General features: G+C 37.3%; 1 protein-coding gene across 2 annotated transcripts in view; it reads right to left on the reverse strand.

Moving 5' to 3' along the window:
• MAP3K5 (mitogen-activated protein kinase kinase kinase 5) overlaps positions 1 to 22,278 on the reverse strand; it is a 213,382-nt gene that overhangs the window by 128,958 nt on the left and 62,146 nt on the right. For both annotated transcript variants that reach the window (XM_079938911.1, XM_079938910.1), the window contains exons 2-3: positions 16,355 to 16,494; positions 2,279 to 2,302 (exon numbers count right to left, since the gene is read on the reverse strand). In XM_079938911.1, coding sequence (XP_079795037.1) covers positions 2,279 to 2,302; positions 16,355 to 16,494 — 164 coding nt within the window. The remainder of the gene's footprint in view (positions 1 to 2,278; positions 2,303 to 16,354; positions 16,495 to 22,278) is intronic.

Genomic DNA, 22,278 nt, shown 5'->3' on the forward strand with positions numbered 1-22,278 from the left:
GATCTCTCCGGCCCATGCTTGTTTTCATGGCCATAAAAACACAGAGCTCACAATCTAAGTGTGTTCTCTCCGATTACCTTCACTGCTTGTTTTAAAAAATAATAATGCCAATTCTGTTTTTCAATTTTTAAAGGTTACATAAAGGTGAACATAAGTATGTATGGAAAATGAATTAACCTGGGAAGATATGCTCTCAGCAGTCAAACATATTGAAACATATGCTCAAAATACTCAACTTTCGAGAAGGACACCCAGCACCAGAAACACAGCAGCTTACTCAAGTCAATGGGTGACTTGTTCATAACGTGCAGTATAGGGTCAACTTATAAACCTGCTTCCCCACACATCCAACCCATCACTGGGCATGATTAGCTCTTCCCTGTCATTCAGGTAAATGCCACCTCCTCTGAAAGACCTTCCATCCCCGCTTGAGGGAAGGGGCGCCCACTCTTTGGCACACACGACCTTATGTTAATTTCTAATTTGTTTGTTTGCTTATTTGCTTGACCTTCTCCCCCAGCAAGACTCTGGCACTTCTCAGTTGTTGTCTCCTGAGACAGTTGTGAATGGGCTGTCTCTACTTTCAGCCTTCACAGTGAGTCTCTTGTGGCACCAAGCCCAAAACCTGGCACACAGTTCATGTTCCATCAACATTTGCTTCACAAAATCTGTTACACCGAATTGACGCATGCAGCAGTAATTGTTCATTTCCTGTTGAGATGTGAAGAATGAGTTTATCATGGCAACATTATTTATGCTGCAATGAGTCTCTGATCTGAACTCTTAAATCTTTATCTCTTAAATTTCCAATCTAAGGGAAATTTACCCATTGTAATTTTAATCTTATCCTCATCTTAAATGGAATCACGTGCAGATCTTTATGTAGTATGTTATTTCCACTCTAAGTTTCAGAGATACATTCTTTAAGGTTTTAAATACTGGCTTACCTTCCAAAATGAAAAACCACTGGCATAACAAGGCTGATTTCAGAATATATTATAATTATCTTTCATGCATTTAAAAATTTTTTAATTTATTTTTATCACTTTTTAACTTTTGTTTAATTCTGTGTGGAGGGTAAGAACTTTGAAGTGTGGTTTCAAAGGTCTTAAAGTGTGGTTTACAAGACTTAGGAACTTGGACTTCCCTGGTGGCGCAGTGGTTAAGAATCTGCCTGCCAATGCAGGGTACACGGGTTTGAGCCCTGGTCCGGGAAGATCCCACATGCCGCGGAGTAACTAAGCCCGTGCGCCATAACTACTGAGCCTGTGCTCTAGAGCCCACAAGCCACAACTACAACTACTGAAGCCCGCACACCTAGAGCCCATACTCCGCAACAGGAGAAGCCATCGCAATGAGAAGCCCGCGCACCACAATGAAGAGAAGCCCCCCGCTTGGGCTTCCCCGGTGGCACAGTGGTTGAGAGTCCGCCTGCCGATGCAGGGGACACGGGTTCGTGCCCCGGTCTGGGAGGATCCCACAGGCCGCGAAGCGGCTGGGCCCGTGAGCCATGGCTGCTGAGCCTGCGCATCCGGAGCCTGTGCTCCGCAACGGGAGAGGCCACAACAGTGAGAGGCCCGCGTACCACAAAAGAAAAAAAAAAAAAAAAAAAGAGTAGCCCCCACTCGCCACAGCTAGAGAAAGCCCGTGGGCAGCAATGAAGACCCAATGCAGCCAAAAATAAATAAAAAATAAATAAATTTAATTTAAATAAAAGAATAGAATGTGTGTGATATTATAAAAGAAACAAAAGGACTTAGGAACTTAAGTCAGTACCAATATAAAGATGATAGAGGTATGTATATATCAATATATGGATACAAATCTCCGTATGTGTGTGTGTACATGTGTATATATGTGTGTATATGTATATTTATAATTTGTATATATAGTGTATATATAGACATAGAAATCTATATATGTATATATACAGATAGACATACATATACATATGTGTGTGTATCAGTGTATGTATATATGCTGCTTTAGTAACACTCATAATTACACAAAATTGAATATAGTATGGAAATTTTTTTCTAAAACATAATTATATATAGAAGAAAACAGGTATCAGTGTCATCTCCCATTAGTATAAAGTTTCACTATAAAGCAATATTTATGTAAAATAACCCATATTTATATTGATATGTTAGAAATTCTAAAGAGGAAAAAAAGAAATAGAAATTAATAATTGTGGAAATGGAAAATATACCAGAGATCAGTTTGATGGAAAAGAAAAGATAAAAAAGTTTCTGGAAGAGTTAAGTAAAATACTCACAGTATTCTTCTGGCAAATGATTTCCTGAAAAATGAGAAAAGAGAAAAGTAAAGCAGAAGTTAATACAAAATTAATTCAACTAATTAATTAAAATATTCTATGTAGAAAAATTTGTATTAACAATTTTATTATTTATTAATTTAGCAATTGGAAATTTAAAATATGAGCAGAAGGTGTAGAGTAAGCTTCTGCATCTAAGTTTACAATCTGATGGAGGAGACAAGAATGCACAAAGGTACCGTCTACAGTTGAAGGAAAACAGCATAAACACGTAGAATCCAAAACCCGAATAACAAAAACATCATTTCTGCAGCGTATGTATGTGCAGAATTATCTTATAGCTACAATCTTTTTGGGAAGAGATTTAAACGATTTTGCTTTCCCAAAGCACAATCTCACTTATGCCCTGGGAAGAAACGTAGCAGCATGCGTGGAATAAAGCTGGAAGTAAAGGGCATTGGCTACTTGTCAGAGTGGGCAAATCCACATGTAGACAATAAGAACATCTGACAATAACTAGTCATAAATATTGTTACGTATTGTTCCATAAGAAGTGAAATGTGATAAATACACTGCAGGCAGTGTCCCTATCTTCTAGGCTGTGAGAAATAAGTGAGATCATGCAAATAACGTGGCTATACCGTGTCTGGTGTATACAAAGTTCCCAATAAAGCTAGCTAACATATTATTATTCCTAGACTTTAAAATGACTAGAGACGTGGAAGAGACAATCTAGAAGAGCCTGTGGCATAAGGGCTTCACTGAGGTTGGGGAATCATGATTTAGGAAGGAGAGATGGGACAGTGTTTTGGAAAAGATGGCATGTATGTTGCCATGGAAACAGGAAATGTAAGGCATTCGTGGAGCCTAAAGGGTGGTCCATCTGGCCAAGAAGAGGAGCCAGCTCAGGGGAGGTAAGAGAGGAGCAGAGGAGGAACGCAAGGCCCAGGGGACCAGCTGTCATTCATCCCAGGATCAATATGGCGCAAAAGGGAACCTAGGAAGGCTTTCGCTTGGAGCAGCATGTAAGATTTTTGAATGTTTATGGGTAACAGATGAGGAAACAAAAATCTATAGAGGAAGGAATTGTGCAGCGTAATTGTGAGAGTCATAAAGATGTATATAAAATACTAAAAGAGACCCATCGATACCTCACAATCTTGCTGATGAAAAAAGAACATACACACATTTATAAAGAAACATTATAAGCCTGTACGCGCAGGCATGTATGCACACACATGCTACACCCAAAGAGCTATACTGTAGCAAGGGCTGGGGTTTCTAAGAGGAGGATGTTCCTAGAGTTTGAGGAAGGCTGAAAAGATCATCAGAGAAGGCGGAACTCAAGAGGAGCCAAGAATAGGTCACACGTTCCAAAGGCGAAGCAGGGAGGTGGAGATCCAGGCCAGAGGACTTAGGAGCCACAAAGGCCCATTTAGGGAACAATAAATATTATTACTGGGGGCTAAAGAAAACAGATCATTTCGAGAAGTACAGAAGAGAGAAATAAAGGGGTACTTGGAAAAGATCTTGAATTCAATCATTGGGCTAAAACAGAAAGTTCATTTTGGCACACATTGATAATATTAGACAGTTATCTGGGGCCTTATTGAAGAAGGCCTTGAATGTCAAAATAAAGTACTTTGTTGTGTGGGCATTTGGGCATATGACAGTAAAAGTGGTTCTTTTTAGGTGAATGATATACATAAAGAAGTATCAGCACACACAAGGACATTGTTTGTAAAAGCAAAGGTTTGGAACAACACGAATGTTCCATCAACTAGAAACTGGCTGAATAAACTATGGTCCCTCCATACGATGGAATACAATGCAGCTGAACAAAGGATGAGGAAGTTCTCTACAGAGTGATATGGAAAGGTCTCCAAGATATACTGCTAAGTGAACAAAAGCAAAGGACAGAATGGTTGTTACCCTATGCTCCTATTTATGTATATAAAAGGGAGAAAAAGAAAATTCTAATTTGTGTATTTCTAAAATCGCTCTGGAAGAATATACAAGAAACTATTAACAGTGGTTGCCAATGGAGAGGGGAGCTGGCTGGCTGGGGGACAAGGATGGGAGCATGACTTTTCACTAACATATCCTTTGCACTTATAAATTTTTGTATCAGGTGAATGCATTACCCAAGAAAGACAAATAATTAAAAGGTAAACATTGTTAAAGTTTTAAAAATATGAATTAGATAGTGGTATTTAGTATTGGATGGGACAAAGCACTTAGGTAGCTATTGCAAAGCTCAGGGATGCCAAAATAAGGACTTGGACAATGGTGGTGCCCTGGGGGATGGAAATTAAGAGACAAATGAGTGATGTTGTTGAGGAAGGTTGAAAGTGGCTTTTCCCACAGTGTTTCACAGGTGGTTAATGCATCTCTCCACCCATCCATACACACACACACACACACACACACACACACACACACACACACACACACGGTTCATGAAGAACATAAATAGGAAAATGTTGGATAATCACAAAGCCAGGAACATAGCATGCGGGATTTTCCAAACAATTTATGGAGCATCTCTCCAGAGTAGCAAACTACACCTTTTCCTGAGATAGGCATGTCCTTCTCTCATCTCTCTAAGTAAAAAAACAAAAGAACAAACAAAACACACCCTTATCTTCATCCTGTACCACACAGCATGCTCTGCGAATAGCATAAGAAACCTGTTCTCTGTGAAGCAGGCCTTGACTGCCTTCAATGACACCTAACCTCCTAACAGAAACAGGTGATGTCCTTATTTTTGCCCTCATGACCCCTCATACGGACCTCTATGAAGCACTGCATGTACGACATTGCAAATATTGCTTCATACAATTCTCCTATCCTACAGCATGAGTTCCTTGGATGCAAGAGCCTTGTTTAGTTCATATTTGTATCCCCACTGATTGCCTAGCAGATTGCAGGGCATATAGTTGGTGCTCAATAAAAGGATGAATACATTAATTAGTTAACGAATGTATAAAATACTGGACTATGAATTAGGATAGATACGTGTAAGTCTTGGCTCTTCTCCTGAGTGGCCACGTGCCATTTCACCTCTCTCTAATATAACACACGAAGAATTGGATTGAGTGATCGCTGGTCCCTTCCAACTCTGTATTCTATCATTTACTTTTAGCTAAAGGCCTATCAGAGTCAGCACTGTCCTTGTGCCAGTGGAAGGAGAGATGTCCTCATGCCCAGCACAGGAGCCACTCTACCATGATTTCTGTTTGGTGCATCTGGCACAGAAATGGAGGTGGTGATGAAGGGATCTGTGGTGAGGGCTGAGTGCGCTGAAGCCTCCCCTCTGCTTGGCACCATAGGAAATAACCACAGCTGCTACTGGCCTACAGCCAACACGTTATGTCTTCCTGAAGAATTGCTCACTGAAGTAATAACCCTCTTACATGTCTTCTTTGCTTTCATTTCAGGTAATGCGTGCATTATAACAAATTCTAAAACTATATTAAATCACCCCTATAGCAATCTACTGAATTCTTATGAACGCTTGCTCATGTTTTATAGAAGCTAACTGGATACAAATGGCTCTCTTGAAGGAGAGTTTACTTACAGCTTACGATGCAACCTTAAAGGAGGTATCAACTATAAGAAAGAAAGGTACTATTTGTGCATTTTAACTCAGTACAAATAAATAGCAAACAAGACCTCAGAAGGTATCTAACTACTGAGGTAGAATAGTGAATGTTTAACTTGTGCTAAATCCACTGAAGGAAAAAAAAGGACGAAGGGAATAAATTTAAGAGGCAACTGCAATATTTCACATCACTTCATGGAAACTTTTCACCTAAAGTGCCTAGAAATGAAAAAAATAAAAGTCAACATAAATTCCAGTTCCTTACCAGTGAAATGTTTCTGAAGATACATTACCCCACTACAACTTTGTTCTTGCCTAAAGTCTTTCGGGGGCTTTTGATCAGTGCGCTCACTGGCTGTAACAGAAACATCCTCAAATGTTTTTTCAATACTCCAGGACCCTCTGATAAGCAACCCCAGAAGCAAGACAAATGAGACAATCTAGCCTAGGTCTCATTCCAAGGGAAGACAAAGACAACTTTTGAGAGCTATTTGGGACAATGTAACATTGAAGAGGTCATCGTAAGGATAAATAAATGGAGAGTCCCCCAAACTGGAAAGTTTCTGTGACTAACATTTAGGTAATTACAGCCAGAAGTAGGAAGTGGGAACAGCTGGTGTGAGGTTGCCAAGTCAAATGGACTCAGGGTGGAAGAAACAGAGTTAGCAACCAGGATCTGTTTCCTGAAAGAAAAGAAAGGAGAGGGCTGGGAGTTCTTGGCCAGGAAAAAAGACCATGGCTCCCCTGCTGGTGACCTTCTAGGTCTTCTCTTCTGATATATCCTTCTGTCCCAGTGGAACGTGGCTAGTTTTCTACTAAAGTTAGGAAAAAAGGAATCTTTTTTGTACTCCCCACCTCCATCCTTTTACCTGATTTCAATGCTTCAAAGCTAAACAAAGAAATATCAGACGGGCTGCTGTGAACACCACGGGCCTCACTGAGAAGGCGGGACTCATCTTTACCCTTCCACATGCTGAGCGGGCTTAGGAAGAACACGCCAACACAGGTGTCACAGAACTGGCTCATCTTTAAAGTTAGGGAACTAAGTAGACTTGTGCTTACATGTTATGCTTACATAAAAGCTCCAGTTAAAAAAAAAATCTAACAACAACCTGGAACATCATATTTTTAACGGACATATGAAATCTGTGGACAGACTTAGAGGGAAATGTACCTGATGACAAGTCCAAGAATATGGCGCTTGTCCTGCTTTGACACTTATTAACTGTGTGTGCCTCTAAGTCATTGCATCCCTGTGGGTTTAGTTCTCATCTGTAAAGAAAGCATCTTCTATCTGTTCAATCTACACAGTAACTTGTCTATCTCATTGGGTCATTTTGAAAGACCAAATGAAATAAGTTTATGAGAGACCTTCAAGTGTTTTAAAGCCATAGGCAATATGAGGTATTAATACTATCAAAGCAGACAACCCCAACTCAATTCCCACCGTTATCAGATACAGAGGCATCTTGTACCAGTGTTGTTCATGATCATGGGGAAGAACACATCATGATCATGAGTAAGACATATGAGCAACTGTCAATAAAAACAACCTGTACCAAAAATCAGGTTAAATTATACCCAGGCTGGAAAGTAATCCTAAAAGAAATTCTAGACTTTCTTCTCCTCCTCTATTACTTTTGTTTCAAGTTAAAAATAATTTATCTTGGTGGGAGAACTCTACTGTAAGTAGATACATATCTTCAAACAGCTGAAGAGTGACATTTTATACGTTCAGCATTTGAAAGAGCTTCTTAACGCAAACTTCTTATAATGTGTTGTTATTATTAAAATCAACTTCCTCTTTTTTGTCATTAGCTGTTTCTTTCAGCAATGCCTAATTGGATCATATTATTCAAGTACAAGTATTTCTCAAAAAACAAACTGTATTGTTGCAAAGTTAAAACATAATGAATTTCGGCACAGTAAATTACATTTTACACATAGATTTCAGTAAAAATTTCAAGGATGCATTCTAAAAGGACTCAAATAGGATGATGGGTTGCAGTGCCACAAAGATCAACTTCCACAGAAAGAATCAATTATTTATAATGAACAAAAGGGAACAGAATCCAGCAAGCCTTGCCCCATTGGATGAGAGTTAGGAGGCTTTCAGACTCACACCTTCTGTGTGCAGAGGTATTCCTTCTTGCTTTTTAAGGTATTCAAACTCATGGTCCTGTGATGAAAGTCTCTACAGATGAAGAGAATACCTGGTGCCAACCCAGAGATATGACGTCATCTTCCATTCACTATGTAGCATAGATTCCCTTCTCCCTTTGACAAAATGAAAATAAGAGGCTAGAAACAATGGGATGGGGGAGGGTAAAGGAGGAATTAGGAAGGAAAGCAAGGGCATACTTTATCCAGTATACAGATAATTCCTTTGAAGATGTAATATTGCTAATTGACATCAAAGAAAACTGGATTTTCTAGTCTCAAGCCCTTTCCCCAACCTCAGGGATTCAACAACTGGAAATCAATTCCTGCTAAAGAAATCATTCATCTAGTCTGTCAGTTCAAGATCTTGAGAGAAAATCTTGATACAGCAGTGCTCACAGGTATTTCTTAGCTGTTCCTCCCCAAAATTGTCTCTTTTTCTTCCCCCAATTTGACATGGAATTATTATAGCTCAGGTGAAAGTTAGATAATTTCTGGAGTAAGTAAAACAAAAGAACAAGACTATTTTTTTCTCTCAACAGAAAAAAAAATCTTTCCATGAAATATTAAAAAGTGTATGTGGGGGTTTCTCTGGTGGCACAGTGGTTGAGAGTCTGCCTGCCGATGCAGGGGACACGGGTTCGTGCCCCGGTCCGGGAAGATCCCACATACCGCGGAGCGGCTGGGCCCGTGAGCCATGGCCGCTGAGCCTGCGCGGCCGGAGCCTGTGCTCCGCAGCGGGTGAGGCCACAACAGTGAGAGGCCCGCATACCGCAAAAAAAAAAAAAAAAAAGGGTATGTGATGGCTAAGTTGAACAGGGGAGATGCAGAATGCCATGGTTTACAAATCAACGGTTAGTTATCAAGTAAGCAAGACACTTGTGAAAATGTCCAGGAGCAGCGCTGTTATATGGGGCAGGGCCAACATTCACAAATCGTTAGACTACTTTATAGGATCATATTCTCAAATGACTTTTTTCCCTAATACTTACTGTGTACTTTGTACCACTGACTAAGTTAAGTGCTATTTTAGAGTGCTGAAAAGAATGCAGTAAAAATTCATTATTAAACTAAAGAATCATAAACCTTTGGGAAAATAACAAATTTTAATTTCATACGCAATTCAGTCTAAAACTAAACTCATCTTAGTTACTTATCTTGGTAAGGGAGATAAAACTTTAAGAAAAGGAAGCAGTGGTATAAGACGAAAAAAAAGTTTCATGGGTTTAAGAACACTCTAGAATCTGAGCAAATTTGCCAAATACATGTAAAAATTTAACTTAAGTTCAAGGTATTTATAACAAAAATTACCTTGATCACCTCACCAATTTACTAGAAACTGGTATAATCATCAAAATTTACAACATGGACATCACTGCCTGCTCTTTGCAAAACTATAACCATTTGCTTCAGGTGGAAATGAATGATTACCAGAAAAACAGACAATGTCCAATTTCTCATATATAAGCACTAAAGGAGATTGGGTCTCTCTGTATCTACAGATATACATCATGGGTCTAGGTACCATGGAACTGTTTGAATGAGCAACTATGGTAGTTCTCAAGGTTCATCCATGTTGTAACATGTGTCAGAATTTCCTTCCTTTTTAAGGCTGAATAATGTTCCATTGTATGTGTATACCACATTTTGTTTTATCCATTCATCCACTGATAGACATTTAAGTTGCTTCCATCTTTTGGCTATTGTAAGTAATGCTGTTATGAACATGGGTGTACAAATATCTCGTGTAGGTACTATATTCAGTGAGATCTTGAAGGATTAAGCATGTAGATAGACTGCTGTAGAGAACAGTTTATGAAAGCAAATCCCATCTGGAAAGTGACTTTTCAAGCAATGGCTACAGAGACTTCCCTGGTGGCGCAGTGGATAAGAATCTGCCTGCCAATGCAGGGGACACGGGCTTGATCCCTGGTCCGGGAAGATCCCACATGCCGCAGAGCAGCTAAGCCCGTGCGCCTCAACTACTGAAGCCCGCACGCCTAGAGCCTATGCTCTGCAATAAGAGAAGCCACCACAATAAGAAGCCCGCGCACTGTAATGAAGAGTAGCCCCTGCTCACTGCTGCAACTAGACAAAGCCCACGTGCAGCAACAAAGACCCAACACAGCCAAACTAAATAAATAAAGGATCCCTGGACCAATTAAAAAAAAAAAAAAGCAATGGTTACTCCCCTTTGAAAATACAACTAAATTTGTAACCATACAACTAAATTTCTTGAATAAGGAATAATCTCACATAATCATTAAGCTTCAACACAAGCTGTGTCACCACTAACTGATGCGTATATCAGTCTCTAGACAAAGATTTATTCTGCAATGGACAAAATGGGAATAAAGCCTATCCTAGTGCAGAAAGAAAGATCCAAATGCATGTGAGGCTTTCTAACCACAGCTAGAACATTAGAAAAAAGAAACTAAAAAAATATTTTGAGATTCAAATGCCCAAAATACATGTAAATTATCCTGATGGCTACAGGAAATAACAGAGTATAACAACTTTTTCATTTAAAAAGGTTAATTATGAAATATTTCAAGTATATAAAAATATAAAACTTAATCATACACTCCTTTAGCACAGCAAAGAAAACCACCAACAAAACAAAAAGGCAACCTACTAAATGGGAGAAGATAATTGCAAATGATATATCTAATAAGGGATTAATATCCAAAATACATAAAGAACTCATACAACTCAATATTAAAAAAACCTGATAAAAAATGGGCAGAGGGCTTCCCTGGTGGTGCAGTGGTTGAGAATCTGCCTGCTAATGCAGGGGACACGGGTTCGAGCCCTGGTCTGGGAGGATCCCACATGCCACAAAGCAACTAGGCCCGTGAGCCACAACTACTGAGCCTGCGCGTCTGGAGCCTGTGCTCCGCAACAAGAGAGGCCGCGATAGTGAGAGGCCCACGCACCGCGATGAAGAGTGGCCCCCACTTGCCACAACTAGAGAAAGCCCTCGCACAGAAATGAAGACCCAACACAGCCAAAATAAATAAATTAATTAATAAACTCCTACCCCCAACATAAAAAAAAGAACAAAATAAAAGATATCTGTAACTTTAAAAAAAAAATGGGCAGAAGATCTGAAATAGACATTTTTGAAAAGAAGACATACAGATAGTCAACAAGCACATGAAAAGATGCTCAACATCACTAATCATCAGGTAAATGCAAATCAAAACTACAATGAGATATCACCTCAGACCTGTCAGAATGGCCATCATCAAAAGACAACAAAGTGTTGGCAAGGATGTGGAGAAAAAGGAACCCTCATTCACCGTTGGCAGGAATGTAAATTGGTGTAGCTTCTGTGGAAACAGTATAGAGGTTCCTCAAAAGAACTACCATATGATCCAGCAATTCCATTTCTAGGTGTTTATCTGAAGAAAATGAAAACTAATTTGAAGAGATGTATGCACCCCCAAGTTCACTGCAGCATTATTTCCAATAGCCAAGATACAGAAACAAGATACAGAATCTAGATGTCTATCAATAGATGAACAGATAAAGAAGATGTGGTACATATATATGTTTATATATGTACAATGGAATACTACTCGCCATAAAAAGAATGAAATTGTGCCACTTGCAACAACATGGATGGAGCTAGAGAATATTTATGCTGAGTGCAGTAAGTCATACAGAGAAAGACAAGTACCATATGATTTCATTTATGTGCAGAATTAAAAAACAAAACAGGCAAACAAACAAGACAAAACAGAAACAGACTGATAGATACAGACAACAAACTGATGGTTGCCAGAGGAGAGGGGCGTGTGAAGATGGGGAAAATAGGTAAAGGGGATTAAGCGGTAGAAACTTCCAGTTATAAAATAAATAAGTCATGGGGATGTAGTATACAGCATAGGGAATACAGTCAATAACACTGTAATGTACTTTGTATAGTGACAGATGGTAGCTAGACTTATGGTGATCATTACTATGCTGCACACCTGAAATTAATACAATATTGTAAGTTAATTATACTTCAATTTAAAAAATTTAAAATAAAACTTTTTCACACACCTATGCATGTACCACCTAGTCTTAGAAATATAATATTACATACATAGTTGAAGACTCCTGTCATCCCCTCTCAACTCTATGCCACTCCTATCCTTCAAAGAGGTAACTATTCTTTATTTATTTATAATTCCCATACATACTTCTATCCTTTTATAATATAAATGTATAAAAAAATTGTCCTGCACGTCATTACATTTTGTATAGATGGCACTATACTGTACACAAGCTTCTATAATTTTTTTTCCCACAACACTCTTTATGAGATATATTGATAGTGGTACAGAAAGCTCTAGTTAATTCATTTTAAGTGCTCTATAAGATTCCATTAAATGACTATACCAGAAAGTAGTTATTCATTCTTCTGTTGATAGATATTTACCAATTCCTCTGGGGGAGAGGTTATTACAAACAATGTTAACATAAACATTCTTGATTATATCTCCTTATGCATGCTAAAGATTTTTTTTTACAGTATACATCTAGAGACAGAACTGCTGACTCTTGGTGATACGCTCATTTGATATTATAAGCTATTGCCAAATTGATCTTCAAAAGGTAGCGCCAACATACTCTCCCACCAGCAATGCATACGTTTTCCACTCTCTACAGCCTTGCCATTGGTATAATAAGGGCTTTTAATTGTTGGCTTTTAAGTGGTATTTCCTTGTTTTGTTTTGCTTTGTTTTTATATGAAACATTATTTAATGTGAGTGGGGAGTAGCCTAGAAAAAACAGAGGGAGCTAAACAAGGGAAAAGGGGGAAGAATCACAAGAATTAGAGCTGAGAGCAGTTGTTGTAAAGGAATTTCTGATGATAGAAGAAACGGTTCATTAAAACAACTTCCTCACTCTACACAACAGCCATTCATTTCTCCCAAGCCCTTTCTGATGACAGACGCATTCTGTGTATTGGCCCAACAACTTACTGGCCAATGGTGTCCAGACCTACTGTCCTGTTTACCGAGAGACCCCAAGGGAAGATCTGATAATTTCTCTGATGCACGAAATAAATCAGAAAACAACTGTTCCCAGCAATTTCTTATTTTCAAGCAAATGTAAATCTCAGCATTAAGAGTCTCACTAATAGGCACATAAGAAGTTTTCATGATACTTATCTAGAGAAAATTGTGAAAATTGTTATTACAATGCTAAGGAAAAAAAAAGAATATCTATCAACTTCCCTTTCTCAAAGTGCAACAATGATCTTTTTTTTGAAGAAAATTAAATATTTCTTGCTACAATAAGAGAGTACTTGTAATTTAAAATGACTATGAATCCTATTGCAAGTTCATGATTTGATTAGAATCTAAATATGCTTTCATATGAAAACTCAGACATAGATTTTAAGTACTTATATGGTTCCTAACAATGATTTTTCAGAAACTTAAACTCAAAAAAAATTTTTCCTATGATTTCTTACTAAGAATTTGCTGCTAAAGAGAAACTGTTCTCTTCAACAAAGAGCAGTAGATGGAAATAAAACTGGTGCAGCTGTACTTTCTAGATGCCCGAAGAATCAACCTAAGTGCAGCTAGGTATGGGATAAGAATAACATTCTCATTCTGTCTTTGCCCTGTGAAAATAGGAAGATGCTTCGTTTTTATTTGGTTAATCCATACATAATATATTATTTGTAAATATCTCTTGTTCTGCCTTATTTCACAGCAGTTTTCCTTTCTGTTGGTAGATGGCAGGGATAACAGTTACACCTATAACTACCTGCAACAGAAATAAATTTTAAAAATTAAAAATACACACACACACACACACACACACACACACACACACACACACACAGACTTTCCTCAGTAGCAGAACCTGAGGAACTTCCATTGCTCAGAGACTGAAAAAAAAACACTTTCTACCCCAGAACTTTGTCCTCTGCAACCACATACCTATTTGGGCCAGGAACAAACTAAATAAGAAAATGGCAAAAGCTTAGGGAATACAGTCAATAACATACAGTCAGTGGAAGGAGGAAGACAAAAGAAGGGATGGATGTTGCATGGAACAACTCGGGACGTATGCTTGATGGGTTTTTCTAAGTGAACACAGTTAGCAGGAATGTCTGATATCCTTCTAACTAAAAGTAACTGCAACCAAGTTTAGTGGTTAAGGGGAACAGGCCTTGGAGTCAGGCAGACATGGTCCCAAATTTTCCATATCACCTTGGGCAAATGATTGAATTTGTTAAAGTCTCAGTTTGAAATCTTATAATTTGGTGATAGAATATATAGAATATATAGAATATATATAACCCAGGGACTTCCCTGGTGGTGCAATGGTTAAGAATCTTCCTGCCAATGCAGGGGACGCAGGTTTGATCCCTGGTCCAGGAAGATCCCCCATGCTGCAGAGCAACTAAGCCCATGTGCCACAACTACTGAGCCCGTGCTCTAGAGCCTACGAGCCACAATTACTGAAACCTGCACGCCCAGAGCCCATGCTCTGCAACAGGAGAAGCCAACATAGTGAGAAGCCCGTGCACCGCAACAAAGAGTAGCCCCTGCTCACCACAACTAGAGAAAGCCCGCATGCAGCAACGAGGACCCAACGCAGCCATAAATAAATAAATAAATAAAATTTTTTTAAAAAAAGATTATATACCTCACAGGGATGTTTTAAGAATTAAATGTGAATATGTATGTGGGTAAAGCACTTAGTACCTAGCACATAGTAAGAGCTCAATAACAAGCAGCGATTATGTACAAGATAAATGAGTATATTTTAGATAGACAAGTCTCTTTAAAGAACTGTTTTATTCAAATACCAATAACACTTCTATACAAAGGCTGGCTGAAAGCAATTAAATAAATCAGTTTATTTGTCCCACACAAATTTCTGATAAGATTAGCTTTATCTCTTTCTCTCAAATGTAATTTAAAAAAATTTCCTTAGGAAAGGATGGCCATAAAATTAAATCACCAGATACCAGTAGGACAAGAATAAAAATAGTGTAGTGTGAAAAATGTCCAACACAACACTGCCTGCTGAAAATAAACAATGCAAAGAAAATAAAATAGCAGAATACAAAGAGTAAATAAAATAATCTCTTCATCAACTGCTAATATACGTTGTAAATAGTACCAAATCAAAATGTTTAATTAAAAATACGCCACCATGAAATGTATGATACATTAATTAAAGGGGTACATCTGGGGCAAAATTAAGTAGGGGGTGCTTAAAGAATTGTTCCAGGTGAAAGATAGATTTAGACGGAGTTGGGGAAAATCCCTTAGTACTATTTCAGAGTATTCTGGAAAGGGATAGCCTATAAATCCCCAGCACAATGCCTGGCATACAGCAAAGGTATTTGCTAAATGACACTCTGCAGATTTTTTAGAGAAAGTCGTATAAGCTTCAGATATTCAGATAAAAGCAAAATACTACTAAATTTTTTTTGGCTTGGATTTTGGGTTAGAGATCTTCATATTACCAATTCCTAAGCTACTGGAAGTATGGCTCTGGGTTTTAGGACTCCACGTTCCAAGGTTGGCTTTGATTTGGGAACTTGAAAGTATAGATGAGAAAAAGCCACGAAGAGGTAGATGGAAGTTTCGCAAAGGAAATGAATGATACCAGGTTCAGCATGAGTTATGTGCTGAACTGTTAGATGTTTTTCAAAGAATCACACAGTGGAGACTCACTTGGCCTTGCAAAAGCATTTTAGGCAATCTTTTTGGATGGAGGAAATACCCTCCTATCATTAAGTTCCTATAATGGAGAGAATGCCATGAGACATGCTGAATTTTGCAGACAAATACGGTAAGTTTTCCTTCCCCTTTTCCCACTTTAATTGAAATCATATCCCAGTGAAAGAGGATGGCAATTTTTGGTGATAGAGAATTTCTACTCAGAGTACTTTCAGTAGGCAGCGTATTTCTAGTTGGAGACAGGTGTGCCCAATGAAACCCCCAATGGTGACACAGCACGAGGGCTGTCCATACCTTATGCAATCTCCTCTTCTTTCTCCAGTGTGTACACTGACAACTTCCTATTAACAACAGTCTCCTCAACTGCAACTCCAATCACAGCTCAGAAATCAACACTAAGTTTTTCCCCTATCTGTGTATCATCAAATTTCCACATTGAATTCCAGATAAACCTCACAATGTAATTCGTCACTGTTACATACTTATTGGACTAACAAAAACATCCTTTCATAAACATACACTACTTGAATTTTTTTTTTTTTGGATGACGGAGAGTTATCCCTAAAACTCTGGTGCCTAGAGTAAATATTTAGTAAACAAGTGAGGTACCTTCAGGGACTGCAGAGAGTCTGAATTAGTATCACAGTAGAGGATGATGTTGTTGGCCATGCTGAAACTTTCTCTCACTCCAAGGTGGTAAAATAAAGACGGCTGCCGGAAGGCATCACTCATCTCCACCACGGCAATATCTGCAAACAGAAAACAAAGTCCCCCGAAAGGTGACACCTAAATAATGCCCAGTAAGCACTTTTCGGTTCCAGTTACTTAGTATTCAAAGAGGAAATGAGGAAACCATAGGGACTTTCCCTCTTCATTTACCACTGACTTTTTAATTAGCAGTTCTATCAGAAGTGGTTTTACAAACTGCAGCAAAACTGCACTTTTAAAACAATAAGGGGGTCATATAATTACTGGAAACTAAGGAGAGTCTGCAATGGTGGGAAGCAGGACTTATTCTCTCTGTTAAATTTCAACACTGAAAACAAGTTAACAAAGGTTCCAGAAGCAGATCCATGGGAAACAGAAGCAAGTAATAAATGTAAAATGAGATTTATAAAAGCAAATAGGTAAGATGACTCAGTTCAGAGCTGTATTTTATAATAATTAATATCTAGCAAGTCCTTAGCAAGTATAATCAAGAAAAAGAAAAATCAAAGGTATAGAAATTATGACTAAGAAGGAGAATATAATCACAGATACAAGTTCTTCCAAAGCTCATAGATGACTAACACCAGGGTGGCATAAACTTGATACCAAAATTTGACAATGTCCCAAAAATAAAATTCAGATTAGTCTCAAACTCATTTATGTATACAGACAAAAACATGAAAGAAAACTGAGCAAAATGCATCAAGCATTATACTATAAGACCACTAGATCATGGGTTTAAAATTTATTTTGGGAATGCAAGGATGGCTCAATGGAAAAAAAATCATCAACATTCCCAAAGATGCCCCAAGTATTGATACTTTAACTAAAATTCAAAATCCACTTCCATTTCTCATTAAAAATAACGGCAAACTGAAAATATAAGGGCACTTCTTTAAAGTGAATAATACATATTTCATAACAACTGCCAACTTTGTGCTTATAGGTATTCCCATGAAAATCAGGAAAAAGACAAGACTGTCAACTATTCTCACTACTAGTACACTTTCTGAAAATCCTAATTAATGCAATAAGATTTCACAAGGTATGGAAACATAATTCTATAAAATAAAATACATAATTATCATTACTCTCAGATGTTACAATTACCAACCAAAAAAACCCAGTAGAATCAATTAAACAACCACTATGAGCAATAATACAATTTAGTAAGGTGTCAAGATCCAAAATTATGAAAACCAAGAGCTTCCTTTATAATCATAATAAGCTTCTGGAAAATGTAATAAACAGATCCTACTCACAATTAAAATGAAAATGTTAACATACAGCAAATTTAACAGATGATGCTAATTTGTTTAAAATATGTGCAATACGTGACACATGAAAGGTTAATATCTTTATAAATTATCTCGATTGGTCAATTTAAAACAAATAAGAACATTACAATAGAAAATTCGGCTATGGACAGAGGCAGGTAAAATCACAAAAGTATAACTAAAATGGTAAATAAACATACAAAAATATTCTACATCTCACTACTAATAAATGCACATTAAACGAATAATAGTGTCAAGTTTTTTAACAAGTGGCCTAAGATATTTCAAAATACCCAATGGAGATGCAAAGAAATGACACTCTTACATGCTGTGGGGAACATTTTAGGAGACTTGAGTCCTTAAAATTATGCACACTCTTTGACTCAATAATTCCATTCCTAAGAATTTATCCTGTGAAAATTCCTATACATGTAGCAGATTTACTTGTAAGTATATGCACTGAAATATTATTTTTGCAGTAACAATGGAAAATGCCTAAATATCCATCAGTAGAAAAACGGCGACACACACACACACACACACACACACACACACACACACACACACTAATTCAATTAATGGCACGTTATATAACCATTGAAAACTATATTATAGAAGGACATTTAATATTGGGGTAAATTCAAGCTATATTAAGGAAAAATATTAAAATATATACATTATAATGTATAGCATACACATTAAAATATAATGTATACATTATAATGAATAGATTATTATATATATTCTATGTGTATATATGCACATGAATAAAAAAGTTTTGGAAAGTTGTATACCAAAATGTAAACTGTGATAAAGCTGTGTGATGGAATTATGAATTACCTTTTCCTCTTTCTATCTTCTATGTCTTTCACAATTTCTATTACGAACATTGATTACTTTTGTAATTTAGGAACCCACCAAAATACACAAAGAACATTGAAGCCCCGTGTGACTGAATGTAAAACCAAACTGCAGCACTTTTATAAAAGCGACACCGACCCTCGAGAGGCTGTTTGAGACAGTCGGCCTTATCTAATGAATGTGAAATTAGAGTCTGCATTCTGTGAAGGAGAAATAAATCAGATCAAATGGAGGCTAAAGACATAGAAGATTGAGTGAGGTTATAAAAGGGGAGGACAGGTCACAGGAGCGTCAAAAGATGTTTTCAAGGCTAACCATGACTTCGGGGCTCTTTAATACAAATGGAGAGCTTTCTTTTGGGGTCCTTACCATTTACACATCAAAAATCAACACCCGAACAAACTGAGTCACTGCATCCCACCCACACGCCCCATCTGCCTCCTGCGCCCACACGGCTTGCTCCTCCCACAGATGCCAGCCACTCAGTCAGCGACGCCGCTTTAAAATCAAGAGAAGGCATACAGTGTGGCTGAGAGAAACCAAATAAAACAGCTGCCGATGAAAACTAAATGAGAGATATACAAAGAAAAATGCTAAGTTAAAGTAGTGACAAGAGGGGGGGAAACGGGTTCTTTCCAGAGAACTGACTCGTGGAATTTGTTGCTAAAACAAAATACAAACGCTGCAGAAGGCTTTCAGATTAAGAGAGAAACGAGACATTTAAAATAAGTGGTAAAAGCAAACTGAGGTATATTCACTAGATCTAAACAGGAACAGACCCATTTGGGGATGCAATATAGAACATTAAAACTGCTAAACTGTATAGTAATTTTAAAATACCATAATACCATATGATAACTCAGAAGAAGACAGGCATTTTTCCTACCTCAAATTCAGATAAGTGATTTGTTCTAATGTATTTGTATTTTTTCTTAATATATTTCTTAATTTCCATAGAGGAAAATTTACTCTTTCATCTGCTTTGTAAAGTGTTAAAGCATGTGCCCATTTTTTTATTGTTGAGTTTGTTTTCTTACTGTGAGTTTTGTGTGTTTTTATATTATCTGGATATGTTTCCTTTGTCAGGTATGTTATTTACAAATACTTTCTCCCAGTTTGTGACTTACCTCTTCATTCTGTTAAGTGCCTTTAGGAGAGCCAAAGTTTTTAACTTTAAGACCAATTTATCAAATTTTTTTTCTATTGTGGATTGTGCTTTAGGTGTGGTATCTCAAAAAAATCTTTGCCTAACCCAAGTCACAAAAGTTTTCTCCTCTGTTTTCTCCCAAAAGTTTTATAGCTTTTACATTTTACATTTAAGTTTATGATCCGTTTTGATTTTCTCTTCCAAAAAGTTTTGGACTTTCTATTCCATTCCATTGATCTCTGTGTCTACCTTTTGCCAATACAGATGTCCCTCGATTTACAATGGGGTTATGTCCAGATAAGCCCATAAGTTGAAAGTACTGTAAATGGAAATACATTTAATACACTTAAACTACCGAACATCATAGCTTAGCCTAGCCTACGTTCAATGTGCTCAGAACACTTGAGGACTGTACCACTAGCCCGGGAAAAGATCAAACTTCAAAATTTTGAATTATGGTTTCTACTGAATGGGTATCATTTTTGTACCATCATAAAGTCCAAAAATCGTAAACCAAACTATTGTAAGTTGGGGACCGTCTGTGCTATGTACACTGTTTTGTCTACTGTAGCTTTATGGTAGGTACTGGAATCAGGCAGTGTGAGTCCTCCAACTCTTCTGTTTTCAAAACTGTTGTAGCTATTTGAGTTCTTCAATTTGCTTTCCTGTATAAATTTTAGAAGCAATTGGTAGCTGAGAGCTATCCGTTGATAGCTGCAAAAAATTCTCCCAGAATTCTGACTAGGATTATGATGACTATAGATCATTTTGGGGAGAACTGACATCTTAACAATATTGAGTCTTTCAGTGCATGAATATGGCGTATCTCTCCACTTATTTAGGTCTTCTTTGATTACTTTGCCCATCAGTATTTTGTAATTTTCAACATATAGTTCCTACACATATTTTGTTAAATTTATACCTGTTTCATTTTTGGGGTGCTATTGTAGATGGTACTCTTTTTAAAATTGCAAATCCCAATTGTTCATTGTTAGTACATAAAAATGGTTGATTTTTGTATATTGACCTTGTATCCTGAAGCTTTACTAATAAACTCACTTATTAGTTCAAGGAGCTTTTTTTTTTTGGTCCATGCTTTGGGATTTTCTACATGGACAATCATATCATCTGTAACTAGAAATGGTTTTCTTTCTTCCTTTCCACTCTGTATGTCTTTCATGGTTTTTGTTTTCTGGTTGGTTGTTTTGTTTTGCCTTGTTATACTGGCTAGGACTTCTAGTTACACAGCATTTTTTTACACAATAATATTTCATTATCTAACTAAAGAAAATATTATCTTATTATGGCTACCTTCTAACTCTGATGCATATCTTCTCAAAAGTAATAAAATAAACAGGTGAAAATTTTTTTCCTTGTGAAATCATCCTAAGACATGCTAAAAATGCATAAGATGATGTAATTAAAACAAACTAAATAAATGCCTGATACGCCACCATTTTTGAAACTCACTTATATGGGGTACAGTTTACCCACTTTATTTTATAAACATGTATTTAGTAATTACACGTGTCAGACATTCTGTGCTTTTCAAATATTAAATCACTTAATCTTCATAATACCCTTTTTGTGGTAGGTAATGTTATTATCTCAGGACATTGAGGTAGAGAAGGTATAAGTAATCAGCCCAAAATCAGTCTGAAAGCGGTAGCACCAGGATTCAAACCCAGGCAATCTGGCTGGAGAATCCATGCCCTTAATTCTTAAATGAGCCACATACTACACTTATAGGATATGGAGGTTCTAAAGATCAGAACAAAAATGAAATGCAAAACTAGATTTGGGGACTGACGCATATACTCCTGTAATGTATTTCATGAGTAAATGCACTTAATAATCGTCTAATTGAGCTTTTGTGGTAATATTGTGCGTAAAATTGCCACACTTCAAAATTTAAGGCTAAGTCAGTCATTTAAAAATATAGGCAAAGACATTAAAATCTCTCACAGTTGTATATAAGGTGTAGTTTCTTTCCTTCTTCCAATTCAATTAACGCTAAATGGAGCATCAAATTAGGTTTGCCAGGAGTTTATTAAAGCATAATAAATTTCTAGGACAATCACATAAGACTGTTGTGAGTAATTGCATTTTGGTCAGCAAATTGCAGTGGTTCATGGTCTGCGTTACTTTCTATTTAATTTTTCCTTGGTAAACCATATCTGTTAAATATCTCACAAGAGCTGCTGCTGCCGCTTGTAAAAAGCAGCATTGAAGGAAGACATGAATGTTTATTTCCATCTATTCAGCGTTTTTCCTTAAGCATCAGGATCGCTGATGACAAAGCAAGAGCCCAGTAGTGATTCAGCTTGTTCTGTAGTCTACAAGTGCTCTAAAGTTTCATAATCACTGGAAACTTCCCAAGTTATTACACAGAACTACGCATCCAGTCATGACGGATTAATCCCCACAATGACCCATTAGTTCCAGTTTAATTCAGCAAACATCCTGAGCCATTCTCTGGTAGGATGGATGACAGAAACCTATGTGGGTGAGGCATCAGCTGGCAACGGAGTCAGAAAGTG

The sequence above is a fragment of the Stenella coeruleoalba genome (assembly GCF_951394435.1).
Source record: "Stenella coeruleoalba genome assembly, chromosome: 12".
Lineage (NCBI taxonomy): Eukaryota > Metazoa > Chordata > Mammalia > Artiodactyla > Delphinidae > Stenella > Stenella coeruleoalba.